The sequence below is a fragment of the Phragmites australis genome, chromosome 3 (genome assembly GCF_958298935.1).
Source record: "Phragmites australis chromosome 3, lpPhrAust1.1, whole genome shotgun sequence".
NCBI classification, from domain to species: Eukaryota; Viridiplantae; Streptophyta; class Magnoliopsida; order Poales; family Poaceae; genus Phragmites; species Phragmites australis.
This window is the reverse complement of record NC_084923.1, coordinates 25,018,594-25,037,677: the sequence shown is the minus strand read 5'-3', so window position 1 is coordinate 25,037,677 and position 19,084 is coordinate 25,018,594. Positions and strand designations below refer to the sequence as shown.

Genomic DNA, 19,084 nt, shown 5'->3' with positions numbered 1-19,084 from the left:
TACATTAAACACAAGTGACAGAAGGAGCAAACAGAAGAGACTCGTGACGCATGCAAAGTTGGATAACATGGATCTAGTAATTTAGATACTAAACGATTTGCATCCAAACTTTGTACTTGATGCAACTCAAGGTTGGGAGCAAATAACTGCCGACAGTTCTCAATACATCAAAAGAAGATGGGAATAGAAAGCGCCTCAAACATAATACAACACTCTAGCAAGAGCGAAAACAAGGGAAGGAACTTAAATAGACACATCATCCTTTTTTAATGCTACTATTCACAAAACTGCTACATGATGGCACAACCACACCTGACATCTTTTGCATTCTTGGCTGCTCTTTTATCTGTTACCAGCAGAAGGGGCACATGTTAATCTAAAGGATATGCAAGAAAAACTACATCACCTTGCACCGGATAGAACAATTACCAGACTGTTTGCCTGAAGTTGGTGCACGGACTACTACATGCATAGTTGTCATCCCAGAGAAGTCGCAAATTGGGCTTTTGCATTCTGATAGGGTTTGGTTGTTCTCCAATATCTTCCCAGCATTAATAAGCTTAAGGTCGTTCACAGTCCGCGGACCTTTTTCTTTATCTGTTGGGAGTGCAAATTTAACAAGTGCATCTTCCAGTTGTTAGGAAAATTAGGAATGTTACAAAACAGCTTAGTAGAATAAGACACCAACAGTATTCATGGCAAGTAAATAACATTTGGTATATAGCAACACGGCACTTGATCAACTATATTTAAGTTGAATTGCTCTAAAGGAAATGAAGAGAACCATTGGGTTGTTCCCTATCTAATATTGTCCCAGAGATGTAAGAATAGCTCAAGATGTTATTCAATTAACATATTAGTAGCATGATCCCTCCAGAAATGGAACTTTATCAATGAGTTCATTACGTCACTGCACAATTTCTAACTACGTGTAAAAAGAACACCTTATTCTGCTACCCCTTCCCTACTGTATCATAAGAACCTGTTGTGAGATGATTCATTCATCAAAATGACCACATAAGGTTATCTCAGGCATTGAAAAGGCAGAAGTGTCCTGAGCGCTGGTAAAATAAGTAGGCCTGCAAATATATCTATGTCACTAAATGATATACTAAGCACCACAGGATATCAATCAAATGGGCAAACATTGTTCATCCACATCATTCAATGTTAAAACTTAAAAGCCTAGTTCAACAACTGCTAGCAACCAAATGAATTATTTAACAATAATTAAAAAAAAAGGAATAAGGTACATGTCACGGCCCAAGGATCTGATCAGGTAATTGTGTCTGATGGCGTGGCTTTGGCCCTGGCTTGCGTCCAGGAGCTGTGGTGTGTGGTGGGTTTGGGAAAGAGCAATGTGAAGGGGAAGGGCATAGGAGGTGTTAAGTATATATTTTGGCCCATATACTTTAGGCCCATATTGGCCCATGAGGGATCTATATATTGACATCAAAGCTAATGGATGGTCTATCTTTTTCTTCCCATAATTTCAGTCAGGGTAACATAGAATCTAAAAGGTTTAGGGTTAGGTTTAGACTAATCCACTATCCACGATCACCAATTTTTTTACACCGTCATTCCCGTCGCGATTGTCCCCGTTGTTGTCACCCCTGTCGCATGTTGCGGCTGCCCATTGTGGCCACTCCTGTCGCGAAGTCCATCGACGCGGCTCTCTATTGCGTCCGTCCTTGTCGCTCGTTGCGACTGCCTGTAGTGACCTTCCTCGTTGCGGCTCGTTGTCACGCATCTAGCCGCTGTTGCAGCCGTCCTTCATCCAGTTTTTCGAAGATTCAACAATTGTTGTTGTTCGCCCATCGCATCGCGTCGCATCAGCCGTGGTCGCCATCCGACCTCTTCACTAGCCCGTCATTGTCGTCGTCGCACTGTGCTCCGTGTCCAGCATATGCACCAGACATAGCTAGGCCGCCGGCTGTTGTAGTGTCCATCTCTAGGTCGCCCTATCATCGGTACTTTTCCGTTGCTGCTCAGTTGATATCTCTCTACTGTTGATCAAGTTGTTTCAGTATGGTAACTACTTGACTTTGCCCATCGCTTCTGTGTTTGTGGTGCTGTTTGTTTCCAATATGTCACAACCGAGTCCAATTGCTATTCCTATTAAGCTTGATGGCCATAATTTTCGAGAATGGACTTTCTTTGTGAAAACTGTGTTGAGAGGCTATGCTCTGACATCTAACCTGATTGATGATCCACCTATTGACAAGTCAAAGGATGGCTCTAGTGCTACTGAAGTCGAGAATTAACATAATGATGATGGAAGTGTAATGAGTGCTATTGTCACCAGTATGAAGGAATCTTTTATTATGAGTATTGAGCATCACAAGATAGCTAAGGAAATGTGAGACTATTTGCGGCGCCGATATGTTCAAAATAGAGTTCTCTTGCATACTCTGATGACAAGACTTCATGGCATTCAGTAGAATGATCTGACAATAGATGAGTACTGCACTGGATTTGATTATTTGATGGGGCCGTTGCTCTCAATGGTAACTCAGTGTACTGAAGGATGTTCATGTTGTTGTAACCAGAAGAACAATGAGAAGTTCCTTATGTACCATTTTTGCCATGGACTACGCTTAGAGTTTTGAGTCTTTTCGTATGCAGATGTATTGTCTGCTTTGATCGTTGAAGAGATTCCTCTTCGTTCGCTAAAGCCTACTCCAATGTTAGTACCTCACAGTGTTCTGACAGCTACTCAAAGGACCAGTACAAATAGAGGCAGTTCCTTAGAGGCTATTCCTTGTGATCATTCAGCCAATTATATTGAACCAGCATATGCTACACTATATGTCACTAAAACGGAGGTTACACCCTATGTTTTTTCAGCACCATATGCAACACCTAATGCATATAATTCGGCTCCGTACGCCACTGATGATTATAGCCGAATAGATGAGAATTCAGCAAGTATGCATGTACCTCCATACAATACTGTAACATAGTGTATCTCCCACACAACCCCAAATTTTTGATATTCCTTTTAATTCATTGCCAGAAACTTATTTTAATGTTCCCTAACAAGATACATCATATGTATAGTCCACAATATCGTATTCTTGTGATACCCTAAAGCCATATATTTTTAGCCCAGAACAACAATTGATTCTGTGTCTACTCGGCTCACAGCCGAGCAACATATAGGGCCTAAAAGTATCGGGGGACAACCTTACATGAGCAGAGATGAAACACGTAGGATATGTGAAACATTTTTAGGGTCTAAAGGTAGGAAATGATTAATTGATTCAGTGTGGAATTGTGAGTTCCTATAATTCATATGTGCAGTCAGAGTCGGTTTTAGAAAAAGAAAAGCCGGTTGTAATTGAAAATAAAGAACAAAAGCTAGCTACTGTTGAATTGATGGCTATGCTGGAGATAAAGGAAGCTATGGTGCTACCATCTGAATTTCGTGCTAAAACAATTGATGATCAAGACTGAAATAAAGCTGTTTCGGTCATATCTGATGTAAATAGTGGCAACAAATCTACGCTTAATGAATTATCTGAAGAAGGTAATAGCACGATTGAAGCAAAATTGCAAAAACATCGGAATGAGCTACTTTCGTGCTATCAGAAGACAAAGCAAGGTGTCATTAAGATAAATAAGATTCCACCCATTGATGTCCTGCTAAAAGAGGTACGATCTGAAATTACGTTATCTGCTTCCCAATTTGATATTATAGACTCTATGCTTTATGATTATGAAAGATTGGGTAAAGAGGGTAATGTAAGCAAACAATTAGGTTCAAGCATGAATATCAAAAAGCCGATTACTATTGCATACAAACAGTTGCTTAATGATCATGGTAATACGGTTCCGTACTCGCGGGGTTTTAAAGTGCAAGAACTTGCAAAATTCACAAGTAAAGATAGTAGAATCACTAGAGGATTCGTCGGCCAAGTTATTATGTCATATAGGAAGGCCGATATTGGTAATACATTCAAGTTAAGATTATTCCTATCATCATCTTCGCTAGGTAGTATATTTATATTGATTACTTTACTTGTTCTACACTCAGTCTACACTTGGTCACAAATGGAGCATAAGTTTTATGATTATTTTGGATTTAGAGATACAAGATCGAGGCTGAAATTTGAAGAGTCTGATATTAATATAGTAGAAGATAACTCTAAGATATCGGACATGATGAATACAAGTAAATGTGTAGCCGAGTGAGTTAATATCAAATCTGAACAATCTGCTTGTTTAGCTTTGAAACCATCTCCGCAAACGAATCAGCTAAGAAAGAAAAATTATACATTTGATTTTAACATGTGTGATCAGATTTTTGATAGTTTATTATAAAAGAAACATATTAGATTACTTGGCCATCATGTTATACCTTCATGTGAAGAATTAGGACAGCGTACATATTGCAAATGGCATAATTTATTTACTCATACTGCTAATGATTGCAATGTGTTTCGCTGGCAAGTACAATTGGCTATTAGTGAAGGTCGATTGAAGTTTGCAAACCATATAGAGACAGGGGACATAAAGTAGATAAGCAATCTCTCCCTATAAGCATGACTGGTAATGAAAACAAGAAAGTGTTGATTCGGCCAAAACATACTGATACAACAAAAGACAAGAAGGTCGCAGTAGTTAGCAAGATTAATAATGATAGAACTAGTAAAGCTAGCAATATTATAGGCAACAATAAGAAGATGGTTTGGATCCCTAAAGATATTCATAATGTTAAAGCTAAGGTTAAGGTTCAAACATCAACTGCTAGAGTTGTACCAAATGCAAAGCCAAAGGTGACATTCAAATAACTTCTAGCTAAATATGAGAGGAGAAAGCTGGCCCGAATGCTACTGGTCGGTTTGATAATTTTAAGCAGCCGAGAGCACCTCCAAAATATGAGTTTGGTGGTCGAGATCGACGATGGGAAGGTTTTCATGCAGCAGCGCCGTATCCTCCTTTTGGGCCACCAATGCCTATGACATGGAGATCTCTTCCTATGGTATTTCCTCCTTGTTTGTCGTAAGGCTGCTATAGTCCATGGACGCCACCTCCGATGCCTTTTGAGTCATTCCATCCAGGGCAGGCGGCACCTAGGCCACCAGTGTTTGATAGACTATCTCATCCTAAAGATGATCATTTTGATCAAAGGAATCGGTCCGGAGATCAAAGGAGGAAAGTGATCAAACAAGTTTATCGTATTAAAAGGGATGGTAACAAGGATAAGAGTTCAGATTTGCCTTCAAGAGATGAGAAGCTTACTATTGTACCAAAGGAGCTGATAAGTGTGAATTCATTTGAAAGAGCTATGTCGGTAACTGATAAACGTGCACATGCTTCATGTGATCAAGCCAAACACACATCTGGTTCATGCTCCTGCATTACTATGCGACAAGGAAAAGCAACATATAGAAGACGAATTATTGATGTTAGGCTTAGCAAAAACAAAAGGTTCAGCAGCTCAATGATAAATGATGCAGCCAAATGCATGTGTTCCAGTTCAGGTTAAAAGCAATAAAGTGAGAAGACAATTGATGTGACTAATCGATAGCATGGCCTTCATGTGGTTAGTTACAAGAAGAGAAGAAGATGTGGGTTCCTAAAGGCAGCACACAAGTTCAAACTAAAGGTAGTGTTCAATCATCCATTGCTAGAACTACACCGGATGTAAATTTGAAGGCGAAGGAATCTAAGAAACAACTACAAAATCACAGGTTTGAACATGATCATCAAAACCTTTGGCAGCCGCATCATTTGTGTTTATTACCTGTTCCACCGATGTCCTCATCGTGGAAACTATGCCCAGGTATGTTTGATTATTCTCCTTGGTTTTGGTGTGATCCTTGGATGCCGTTTTATAAATTTTTACAGTTTAGTCAGACATTGCCAAAGCAAGGTACACAGTATCGGCTCTTACGGCCGTATTAGAAACATTATTAGGAAACCATAACATATATGGCCAATGTTTATTTATCATCGTCCTAAGAGCATACGTAGCCGACATATCATTTATCATCGTTTAAGTGATGGCTGGAAATAAATAATAAGTTGTTCATGATTATTGCGCATGAAAGTGTTCTCCCAGTAACCTTCAACCAGTGAACAGTGATTTTAGACCAATAAATAGTGATTTCGGACCAGTGAACACGATCAATGGTCACGATCAATGACCAAGTGAACAGTGATCATGGTTTGTTCTTACAATTGATCTCCGGACAGATGGAAGAGTTGGTCGAATCTAAGAAGTCCGAACTACATTAAAGCATATTCGAGTAGATATATGAGAATTTTACATGTTCAAATAGGAAATATATGTTTGTTATAGAAAGTTCAGAGATCATGTAGGCATAGTCGAATTATATATGTAAGTCTTGTTCGGTTTGAATTAAGAGTCCTGATCTCTTACAACTAAGACCTGCTGCTCTTTAAATATGAGAGGGTCATGACTGATTGAGGACATCAACCAATCAATCAAACATAATTTACATTATCTTTCATCTTTTGCATAGGTCCTGTAGTCATGTTCCTCCTTCTTCCTCCTCCTACTGCTACTCGTTCTTAATCTCGACGACCAAGGAAAAGCCGCCGGCTAACCGTGCCCTGACGGGTCCCTCCCGGGTGCAATTTGTTGACGAAAATCCGTCGTCGTAATGCCAAACTAGGCTTCCCAGGTGCTGCTTGTCGGGTTAGTTATCTTTTGCCGGTTTGCTCGTAAATCGGTCGCTCGTTGCCGCGAAAGCGCAATAGTTATCTCCGTTGCTGAACACTCTGCGCGTGGTGCTACGGATTGCACACGAGGTGCTCGTGTGTTGGCGCGAGGATCCATTTTTTATGCCAACAGATACGTCGATGATCAATAATGTGGTGGCAGGCGGTGGGCTTTTGAGCCGGTCGGCCTAATTGGGCCATGGGCTGGATCTTAACCCATGACATTATCTTTCTTCTATTTTTTGTCAGTTTCTCACCTCTGAGGGCACTCTTGATGCCCTGGGGCTCATGCTCATAATGGCATTATTGAACACAAACATCGCCATCTTAGAGACTACTCGCACACTCATTGCATTTTTTGTTCCTTCTTATTTCTAGGGAATTGTTTTTACAACCATTTATCTTATTAGCCGACAGTTGTCTTCAAAGTTGGCTGGAAAATGCCCTGATGAGTCTCCTTTTGTACTCCTATCTATGATCATCTTTAGGTTTCGGATCTACATATTATGTTCTGCCTGCACCACGTGAGCGGACTAAGTTGACTGTCTAGCCAGTTGAGTGTGTTTTTCTTAGATATAATTATGAGCATTAGGGTTATCGTTGCTATGCTCCTTCCTCGCGTCGCATGCGTATCTCTCGTGATGTGACTTTTGTTGAGTACCGTCATTTCTTTTATAACCCCTCCACTCAGCCCTCATCCTCTCCCACAGAGTCCACTTCCTTGCTATGTCTTCCTCCTCTTTTATCTAACGATGATATCCCTATTCCATCTCCTTACCCTACGCCTACTTCTTCCATCCCACCCACCTCTGATTCGATTTCAACCCCAACTATTTCTGATCCATCTCCTCATCGCAACCACTCCTGCTTTGGATTCAACTCCTTCACCACATATTCCATCTATCACATCTACAACTATTCCATTGAGAGGCACAAATCTCGTCTCGTTGCTAGAGGTTTTTAGCAAACTAAGAATCGAGATTATGATGAGGCATTTGCTCATGTTCCTCACATGACCACAATTCATACATTGATTGCAGTGCTTGTTGCTTGTTCCTGGACTATTTCTCATATGAATGTTAAGAATGCTTTTCTTCATGCTGATTTGCATGAGGAAGTTTATATGCAACCACCCACGGATGTTGATGTTCCTTCAGGATATGTTTTTCGTCTTCGCCGTGCTTTATATGGTCTCAAAAAAGCTCCCAGATGACTTCGGGTTGAGTATTGGCTTTCAAATCATTCCAATCAAGTATTACAACTGCATAAACTGGTTTAGCACCAATTCGAGAAGGCACAAGTTGGTCTATAGCAAGCTCTTGACGAACTGGTCACGAGACTATATCCATGTCACATTTGAAAATTCGTGATGTCTTAATTGTTGAATGTTGCATGAATAAGACATGCCCAAATAGCTCAGTTTAAGTATTCTGCAATATACAGATACATATAAGCAGGTCAATCTGGTCATACTAGTTTTGTCTTGTTGACTTGATACATAATAAATTTGTAACAACCACATACCTAAAATTTCTAAAGAAATAATTATGACGAAGATACTTGTTAATACTTTGAAGAAACTAGCATATATTCCTGTTGTTGCAATAGTAGTTTAGTGCCCCTAAAGATGATGTGTTTTCACATGACATCATGCAATTGGTAGTCTAGAGTGCATCAGCTTTATATCTATACTGAAAACATTCAAAACATTCACAAGAGTACTCACTAGTTGCTGTCGTCAACACGTCCTGAATTGACAAGCATACAGCTCTTAGTTGTGAAGTGTATATATGTTGGGTATTATTAGGGGTGAGTACACGGTGACTCGAGCTCTTCTGCCTGCTTTCTCAATATCATTGTTCATTTCTAAATCCTTGGGCAACAGTTTGTCATTAATCAGCCTGAGTCAATCCCATTAAGAGAATCAGTGCCTTGGTACCCTCAATCACCTCTTATTATTGCGACATAGCTCCACAAGATCATAGAGAAGTTCAAATTTCTCAAATTGCCTCAAGCACAATTGTTCTTTTTTCCCCTTAAGAAAAGAATGAACACTTTGGCAGAACTTGCTATTAAGGGTATAATAGTCAAGGGTATTAGAGTCATCTCCTAATCTTAGAGCTTCTCTCCTATACCTCTATACGTAGTGCCCACTGGGACTTAGTGTGATCAATCTATCATTTGTGCAATCTATACAAAGTTAACATGGTATCAGAACCTGGTCAGGGTTAGGGTTAGGTCTAATCCACCACGATCCATCTTGTTGTCATTGCCATCCTGTCTTTGTTTGTCTTCGATCGTTCACATCGAGGCTCATCGGCGCGCATTTGGCCGCTGTCGCGACCATCCTTCATCCGCTCGTCCATTGCAGGTGCTCTGAACCACCATCCGCCACCATTCGTCTGTCATGGTGCCGCCTTCTGATGGGATAAGTCCTTGTGCAGCACATGGTCTTTGTGGGGCTGCTGCATGGTCTTTGTGGGGCTGCCACATGGTGGTCTTGCTGCCCATATGCTTTAGGACAGCATCTAGGACACTAGGACAGCATCTAGGACAGCATCTTAGACTAGAGGACAGCATCTAGGACAGCATCTTAGACTAGCATCTTAGACTAGAGGACAGCATCTAGGACAGCATCTTAGACTAGCATCTTAGACTAGCATCTTGGCATATGCTTGGCTGGCCATGGGCCTATAAATATGTATCCCCAACCCCTCAGGTTGGTATGGCATTTTGTGTGAGAAATAAAGAAAAAATTGCCCCAACTCCTAGTGTCATCTTCTCTCGATGAGAGTAAGAATTCAGCTACTACCAAGAGTAAGAATTCAGCGACTAACACCTTCCACCGTCACGAATCTTCTCCAGCTGTCAGTCCTCTAGTTGTCATCAACTCTCTGTCCTCCATCACGACACATCAGTCATCCGTCGTCTAACGCGCCGCTGGGATTCACCTGCCTAATGCGCGTCACCCATCTCCGCAGGATCCGTCTCACGTCATCTTCATGCCAGATCCACCCTTTGTCGCCATCCGTCGCGGCCACCCTCCATTGTGTGCCGTACATGCCGCCCTACGTCGGGCTCCGTCACGGATCGCCAGCCTGTTGTCCACCTGCCCGCTGTCTCATCTATCTGCTGTCAGCCGTTGGCGTTCAACCCCGCACGTCTTCGAGTTCGATGGATACCTACTTGTTGAAGATGGGGGCCTAGACCCACAGGGAGTGCAGGTGGGAGAACGACACCTGGGTTCATGCCCAGTCTTAGGGTCGCATCCATTTCCTTAACAAACTAGATTGTGACCACATGAAATTGTGTCTTGGAGCTCGACGACAGTGGCATCGGGGCCAAGAAGCACATCATCGACCTCCATCTCGCCTCCCCACTCTGGTTCTATATTTCACAATTCCCTTTTGTTGCTATAGTCCACTAAGTCCAATTCATTTTTTTTCTAGTAGCTCTAGTATGTTGAGTCATGTTTCCGCTATGTCCATCCCTACTAATGGTTGTTGCTTGCCGCTTCAAGGTTGTCTTCGTTGTTGCTATCCATATCCTAGTTGCATGCTGTTGCTGGTATCTTAATCAGTCTTTGTTTTTGTTATGTCCATCCAAGTCTGTTGCACTCCTTCAGTTCGTCTTAGCCATGCATATCCACAAATTCTGTCAATCAAACATTTGCCTCCTTTTATCTGTGATCAGCTAAGTCCCGTTGATTTGGCTAACCCCATCATCGCCATCGTTGATGTGACCTTACCTTCTCAGTCCTTTCGTACTGTCTTGCTACACATCATGACCAATGACCCCCTTCGTCGTCATCACGATTTTGTCTCATTGTTTGCCGTCTTGCAGTAGTAACTTCTCTATTATCCCTTCGGCTTGATTTGTCACATCTCACTATCCTCGTCGTGTTCAAAGTCTCCAAAGCAAGATTCATATTTGAGGTATGTGTTGAAGTACGGGTCATGAAGTCAGTACCCTCTTGTGGAGGAGATAGTTTCGTACATCGACATTGTTCAAGAGTTGCATGCTTTGACGACATCTTTGCTATCGAATTTCGGATGTATCATTTTTTAGGTCTAATGCTTAGTGACAACTCTTCAAATGAAATGTTATTGCATTCACGTTGCATTTGAGGGGGTGTTAAAGGTATAATAGTCAAGGGTATTAGAGTCATCTCTTAGTCGTAGGGTTTCTCTATTGTACCTCTATATATCAGGGGCGGACCTACAGGGTAGTCCTGGTAGGCATAGGACTACCCTAGTCCAGCTCAGTCCGATTAGTAATTAGTTAGCCCGGTTGTAAAAAAAAATATCAAAAAATCTCACGGCAGTTTCGTTCTTCGTCGTGACTCCTCGCCTCCTCACGCCGCTATCGAGTGCCATCGCGATTCCTCGCCTCCTCGTCACGTCCTCCGTTCCTCATGTGGTCAGCCTGTCAGCGGTCACTGCTCCGCCCTGCGCCCAATCCATCGGTCCAGCCATTGCTCCGCAGTCCGCAGCAGGCAGCACAGCCAGCGCCTAGCGCCATCGCCGAACAGGTGGCCGACGAGGTACTTCCATCAAGGCATCAATCAGGATTGGCATCAATTCATTATCCACCGGTTGCTTACTTGCTCCCTGGTACTTCCATCAAAACATCAATCAGGACTGGCATCAATTCATTATCCATCGGATGCTTACTTGCTCCCCTGGTACTTCCATCAAGCATCAATCAGGACTGACTTGCTCCCCTGGTACTTCCATCAAGACATCAATCAGGACTGGCATCAAGTCATTATCCATCGGTCCATCCGCTGCACCTGGTGACTGGTACGTCCATCGACCATCGGTCCATCTGCAGCCCCAGTTCCATGATTTCGTTGGATCATTTTATCGTATACAGACCGCAGGTTTACATGGTGCACTGGTGCTTCATTTTTTTTTCAGTAGCAGGAGCAAGACCGAGTTGCTTCACAGGATATGATGCGGCTAGTAACATGAAAGGAGAGATTAATGTGCTGAAAATATTGATCATGAAAGAGTCTCCTGCTGCTTATGGCATTGATATTCCTGCATTGGATGGTAGATATGTCCCTCATACAAGATCCCCATAGTTTTATCCGGTTCAAACAATTGATGATTATTATAAAAGAGAAGTGTATATTGATGTCATTGATCAAATTCGGCAAGAGCTTGACAATCGGTTTGATGAGGTAAATATAGAGTTACTTATTTGCATGTCGGCCTTGAATCCCTTCAATTCTTTTGATTCTTATGATGCACATAAAGTCCTTAGGCTTGATAAGTTTTATCCCAAGGACTTTTCAAGTGTGGAATTGATAAGACTTGAACTTCAACTTGATAACTTCATTGATGACATAGGAAAGATGATAGATTCAAAGGTCTAAACAATTTTGGTGAGCTCCCTATTAGGCTTATTGAAACAAATAAGTATGTTGTTTATGACTTGGTGTACTTGCTTCTTAAATTAGTATTGATCCTACCGGTGACAACGGCAAGTGTTGAAAGAGTATTTTCGGCATTGAGTTTATTGAAAGATAAGTTGAGAAATAGAATGGGTGATGAGTTGCTGAATGATTGTTTAGTCACATATATCGAGCGAGATATCTTCTACAAGGTAAGTGGGGATAAAATAATCGAGTCTTTTATGGCCATGAGAAAGCGCAAAGTGAAGAATCTAGAATAGTATCGTAACGATGTAATCTTCCACTTATGTAAGACCTTATGTCATGTTTGGACTATTTATATTGCGGTTTTACAAATTTGGGATTTATTGTTAAATTTACGATATTATACCGAATTACCGAATTTGCATTGTCTTTTGTCAAATTTTATACTCTTTTACCGAATTTGTGATCTTAAAAATTTGGATGCCTACCCTACGAAAAAATCCTGGATCCGCCACTGCTATATATAGTACCCATTGGGCCTCAGTGTGATCAATCTATCATTTGTGCAATCTATACAAAGTAAACACTTACCATCAATCAAATTGTCCTGACATTATCCTTCTAACAGGTTGTGTTGCTGCATTGACAGCTGAGGTTACAATGTTATGGAAAGCAATCAACAGATTAGTTTCCTTTTACAAATTTCGGACTGTTAGTACTTTTATATCCTTAGCCTTCCTTTTATTGTTAGTATTTCTATAGATAAAACTTTCCATGTTTTGGAGTCTTTAGCCTCTATATAAAGAGGAATCTAGTTTGTAATATGTAAGCAAGAAGAATTCAGAAAAAAAAAAGGCTTTTGCCCAGATGGTTAGATCAGAGCCTCTTCTCTGTGGGAGAAGCCCGACGATTAGAGGGATATTTGCCCTAGGCATCAATCAAAGCATCTAATCTACGGGAGAAGCCTAGGTTTAGAGGGCGATCTGCCCTATCTTACCCTTGTATCCACAGTTCCTCTCGTTACCATAATATTTGGTATCAAATTTGTCACTCCTGCCTTGGGTTCGCTCACCGCTGCCTCCTGCACAATACCCCGCCACTGCCTACCCTATCAATTCCACCACCGCACGCCAATCCATTGTTGCCCTGCATCCAGCAAAACCACGACTCCTTCTGCCGCCCACCCTTCACCAATTTCGCCCAAAAAAAAGGGAAAAATCATTGCTGCCATTAGTTTCCTTTTACAAGTTTTGGACTATTAGTCCTTTTATATCCTTAGCCTTCCTTTTATTGTTAGTCTTTCTATAAATAATTTTTTGCATGTTTTGGAGTCTTTAGCCTCTATATAAAGAGGAGTCTAGTTTGTAATAGTTAAGCAGGGAAAATTAAGAAAAAAGGCTTTTGCCCAGATGGTTAGATCAGAGCCTCTTCTCGGTGGGAGAAACCCGACGATTAGAGGGCGATCTTCCCTTGGCATCGATCAGAACCTCTAGTCTATAGGAGAAGTGAGGGTGATTTGCCCTATATTACCCTTGTATCCATTGTTCACCATATTATACAACCACCCTCCTTCAGCTGTGACACTTCATCCAAATGGTGGAGACCTGCTACGAATGGAATATACATATAGTCCATATGACTCCATTTTGACATGCCCTTTTCCTTCGCTGCAATTTGCTCATCACTTTAAATACTACTAGCGCTCCTTGTATTGTCCTAATTTGAAACCATACCAGCAGTTTATCAGACTTTGTGTCCAACCAATAGCAGCTTTCCACCATATTATTTTGTTTTCAGCACATCCAATCTCATAGAGCTGATATACCAATTTTCAACACTATGAGTAGTAGGAAAGAGTATTAAAACAGACAGTAGGCAATGGTGGAGAGAGAGAGAGAGAGAGAGATATAGAGTCAAAGTGCAGCACTTGCTTATACCAATGGTACTTCCTCAGCTGCTCCATGGCAAAGATCATCACAGAGAACTACTATCCTAGGCACATTGCTTCATACTTCCATTCATAGGAATTCGTCTCTTTACTTAAACTGTAAGCTCCCCTCTACTTTCTTACTAGTGTCCCCCTTTCATGCAAAAAATAAGCTTACAGCAGGTGTGCCCATGGCCATTTTTTAGTATGCAAGCTTCGGCGCTTCAACTTGCTATGGCTCTAGGAAACCTTAGCTAGCTCCTTATGCTGCAATGGCCTAGACTCAAGTCTAAATGCCAAAAATATCTCTTAGCTCCTCTTTCTAGCTCTCATTGCACGCGCCCTTAGATGCCCTGTAGCTCTAACTTGTCTCCATCCTCTCTAGCTCTCTCACTAGTGTCCCCCTTTCATGCAAAAAATAAGCTTACAGCAGGTGTGCCCATTGCCATTTTTTAGTATGCAAGCTTCGGCGCTTCAACTTGCTATGGCTCTAGGAAAACTTAGCTAGCTCCTTATGCTGCAATGGCCTAGACTCGAGTCCAAATGCCAAAAACATCTCTTAGCTCCCCCTTTCTAGCTCCCATTGCACGCGCCTTTAGATGCCCTGTAGCTCTAACTTCTCCATTTGTTAAGTTCCTTTCGGTTGTCCCTCAAGAGTTAACTTGGTTTGATCACTTTGCTGTACCACATATGCACATTTCGGAAAAGATTAGGAACGGTTCACTTCAATGTAAATATGTCAGTACACTGATTCGACCTTATGTACTATTTATTTATTTTTTAAAACAGAAAACGGTGAGGGAAGCCCCCACTATATCTGTACTAAATTTTAGCAGTAAAACAATCTGATTGGCAGTAATAACAACAGATGGCGTTGATCAGGAATATTGGTTCACATGGACAGGCATTTTGCCGATACACAAGCCCCAATTATTGGTTCTCGAAGTACTCGATTGGCTACTGATGGCGACGCCATAGTGCTGTACACCTCAAGATTCCAAACAAGATGGTGGCCGTTCCACGGGCAGAATCCAACCCAAGAAAGCGACCACCGCGCCAATACTAATCGCACAGCTCCAGCGCCACTCACCGTTGCTGAGAACCAATGTCTTCGCTGGTCCCTAACAAACTGCTGCTACGAACTAGATGAGAAAAAATGGCAAAGAGCGCGGTTGGACGAACCTTTGGGCCACTGGGCGATGATGGTCTCCTTGAGCGTGGCGACGGTGGACGCCGCCGGGTACCGCCTGGGCCCGATGTCGGTGCCGTCCGGCAGCCGGAACTTGATCTCGAACTGCTCCTGGACGCCGAACATCTCCAGGAACAAACCGCCCGAGGCCTCAGATGCTCCAAAAGTCCTAAGACCTGCAAAGAAGAGCACCTCCTCCTGTCACCACTGTAACAGAGATCAGAAAACGAAGAGGCATACCACAGTAGTAGGCACACCAGGAGGTGCGATGGATTTGTAACCAAGAACGAAACAGAAGGCGCCGCCCAGCCAAATCTATCAGAAACGCGCAGGAAGCTCCGAATCTTGATCAGGGTCCGATTGCTTGGGCCGAGAATGGATCAAGAATCCGACGGAGGGCGGTTCATGGGAGTCCAGGAACATCAACAGGTAGTAACGGAGGGAGAAGCAATCAAGCAAGTGGAAGGAGAAGACGAGGAGGGGTGGGAGGGAGGGAGATGGAAGCGGCAGGAGTGGGTGGTGAGTCAAAAGAGAAAAGAGGGGGCGAGGCGCACAGCACCTGCGCTGCGCGACAGGATGGAAAGGGGCCAGAAAGCTACTCGTCTCGACTCCCAAGCATCCTAGACCGCGTTTTGTCCTGGAACGGGGGACTCGAGCGGCTAGGGCCCCCAAGCGTACACAGTGTCAAGGTATGACCACCTCGGCTAGATATAGTGAATCTATTTATTTTTTATTTTTTAAATCCAAAAAATTACTAATATATGCTTCAGTTTTGAAAAATTGCAAAACTAGAGCGTGTTCTTTTTATTTTGTAAGTCCAAAAAATTACTAATATTTGTTTCAATTTTGAAAAATTGCAAAACTAGAGCATGTTTAGTTAGCATCTAAGTTTGCCACGTCATGGATATTTAAATAATTGTTTGATTGACTATCATAACTATGGTAAATCATATTTTGTTAGCTCATGGGTACACACGTCATACATTTAGTTTTTTTGACTAATTTTATCATACTCGGAGCTAAGAATTTGTTAGCCATACTTTTTTGGCAAGGTACAGTTGATTAATCTTAGGTGTAGCAAACTTATGCACGAACCAAACAAAATTTCTAAACTCATGTCACCTGTTGGAAGAGCAACATGTCGTGTCAGTTCCAACAGTCGACGAGTCCACAGTGGCATCCATGTCGGATAGTTGTAACTTTTTATACCAACATTTTTTATATACTTGTAACTCTTTATAACTAGATTTTATAGAAGTAGTTGTACTGTTATTAGATATAGCTTTTTGGACAACATAGAGCTACTTTTATACCTAGGTTTTGAGGTTGTTGGATGTATGTTTTTTTAGGTACAGTTGTATTGTTATTAGTTATAGTTTTTTATAGCAATGATCGTGGGTAGGTATGACTGCTAACCACTTAGAGCTACTTGACCCACGCATGGATGACATACACCGTTGTACCTAATCACTGTTAAGGCGGTTGAACTCCCGGTACTCCGACCACAGTTTTTGGACGAGCTCATGAGGATAACGAGTGTTGGACCCCCAGATTTGCAATTCATTCCCATCATGTGCTTCTAGTGTTCATGAGGTACTCTGACTTACATCTATTTTGTTTGCAAGTTGCGCGGGGTTGGGTTTCTCTCGCTCAGTAAGCTTGTTGAGGCAGACGCGGAGCTCGGGCGATTAGAGTTTGCACAATGATTCAATTTTGATCGAGCCCTGCTTGTTGCGCTGGTGAATAGGTGGACGCTGGAGATGCACATGTTCCATCTCCCCGTGCAAGGAGATGGTGCCAACACTTGAAGATGTCTCGTTCCGACTTGGCACGATAACATCCTGGCACAACTCGATGTCGTTGTTCAAAGGGATGACACCCCTGTACAGGATGATACTAGGACCGAGACGTACGGACCTAGCGAGAGGTTTCTACTCTAGTTCGTGGTACATTACTTATCTGGCGTTTCTTCATGTGCTTAATGGTCCACCTATACATGCTTAATGTTTTTTTTCTAATTTACAAACCATATCAGACTTCACAGCCCAATTTGATGACCTCATGGCCGATGACGTGAGATGGACCACGTACACCTATGAGGACGTAGTTAGACGTACCCCCTATGGATTTTCTTCATTGTGCACGCAGGACATCGAGTACTAGCTGACGAGGAAGGCTATCTTCTTTGACATCTTTGTCGAGGACTATGTGGTGCATCGGGTGGTACATTAGTTTGGTTGGTACCAGTAGTTCCCCTACCTCCCTCTCCCCTCATGTCTAGATTGTGCCTACTCATGTGCACAAGTATATTTTATGATTAATTGTTTTCAATCTTTAATCATGCACCTTATCTCATGTATTTGCTCATATTGTAGGATGTCGCGGAAGGGTACGTCATCTACTACCATGTAGGCTTCATGTATTCAGCCATATAGCACGGTGGATGACGTGGTTGATGAGGTTAGACTGCACTCTGAGGAGGCATTCACGAAGTACATGGCCTGGTTTTCTACCTCAAACACGGACCAAGGTGACATACACATCATCCGAGGTGCTGACTTATGTGGCGCACGTGCCAGACACTTATTCGATGCATAGGGATCAGGCTTGGTCATTGGCGGTATGTTTCTTTGACACAAACACTAGTTGCACCCTAAATTTAACTTACAAAGAACTTGTGTCAACATGCGTACCATTTTTCCTAAAGGGACCTCGTGTACCAAATCTCGATGGAGGATGGTACTAATCGAGCGGCTATATAGTGGGTTAGATGTCCCTACCTCCAAACCACATGGGGCATCCCATAGGATCTATAAGAAGGCGTAGAAGATCATGAAGATGTTCACTTGTAGGTCCACTTGTGGTGTTGCTTATCGACTCCCTTCTGCTTGACCAGCTCAGCCGCCTCCTATTCGCCCCTTTGCCCCTCCACGGTGACAACGACCGCTGCTCTGAGTCCACACCTCTCAGCGCTAATCATGGCTATGGGTCCCCCACCACTACGTTGGACGCACGCTGAGTACTACAATGGCAACTCCTCTAGACCATCTTACACTTGGGCAGATGAGCACTATGACGACATCTACTCTAGGCCATCTTACATTGGCCCCGATGAGCACCACGGCCCTAGCTCCTCTAGGCCTTCTTACACTGGTGCTGGAGAGTTTGGTACCTCTATCTAGAATACATTATGAACTTCATTACTTTTACATTCACAATTAGTGCTAGCATATTTTGCTCCATAAACCACATGCAAAGATCGAGGATTACGATGACATACAAGCGTGATGGAGTACTTGGAGCATGTCATCAAAGAGGGTACCATGGACGTCTCAGTTGACTTTGACACCTTCCTCGACTCAGGTCCTACGTAGGATGAGATCGAGCCCTCCCAGCTAGGCGATGCACCTCTCGTAGGCATGCAACAGACCTAGGAGGACTATGCGACACTAGCTCCTAATGGCTAGTTGTAGGGAAAATGACTCTATTAGGTTGTTTGTGATTTTGTGATTAATGACAACATAGTCAATGGGACTAACATGTTTATCAAGAATATATGTTAATAGGTCTTATGGATGCAATACATGAAGAAGCCACCGAAACCGGGGCAAAGTTTAGTTGAATTGAAAAAGTCCCAAGAGAAATGAACTTACTGGATGTTCCGGTGTTCAAATAGATGAACACACCGAAGCATTGTGTCCAGAGGCATTTGACCTCACTGAAAGGTCCGGCGCTAAGTGTTTTCTAAACACTGGAGTATTTCTTAGTGACACGTGTGCAAAATGGACACAAGTGCTACGGCGGATGGTCCGATGCTATGAAAGTGCACACACCGGATAATGAATAGTGTGAAAAGGAAGAAGAAGCAGAAGATGCAGAGGCTCGGATGGCTCAG

General features: G+C 42.5%; 1 protein-coding gene across 3 annotated transcripts; it reads right to left on the bottom strand.

The window, feature by feature from the left end:
- Positions 1-58: 58 nt before the first annotated feature.
- LOC133912719 (membrane-anchored ubiquitin-fold protein 1) lies at positions 59-15,835 on the bottom strand. 3 transcript variants are annotated; one of them, XM_062355605.1, is made up of 4 exons: positions 15,447-15,835; positions 15,183-15,365; positions 430-597; positions 59-346 (listed from the first exon to the last, which is right to left on the bottom strand). In XM_062355605.1, the coding sequence occupies exons 2-4, from the start codon at positions 15,313-15,315 to the stop codon at positions 291-293; spliced, it is 357 nt and encodes a 118-aa protein (XP_062211589.1). In that variant the 5' UTR covers positions 15,316-15,365; positions 15,447-15,835; the 3' UTR covers positions 59-290. The 3 variants fall into 3 exon arrangements, with proteins under 3 accessions (XP_062211589.1, XP_062211590.1, XP_062211588.1); XM_062355606.1 differs by having other exon boundaries at positions 15,183-15,366; positions 15,471-15,835; XM_062355604.1 differs by having other exon boundaries at positions 15,430-15,834.
- Between the last annotated feature and the right edge of the window lie 3,249 nt (positions 15,836-19,084).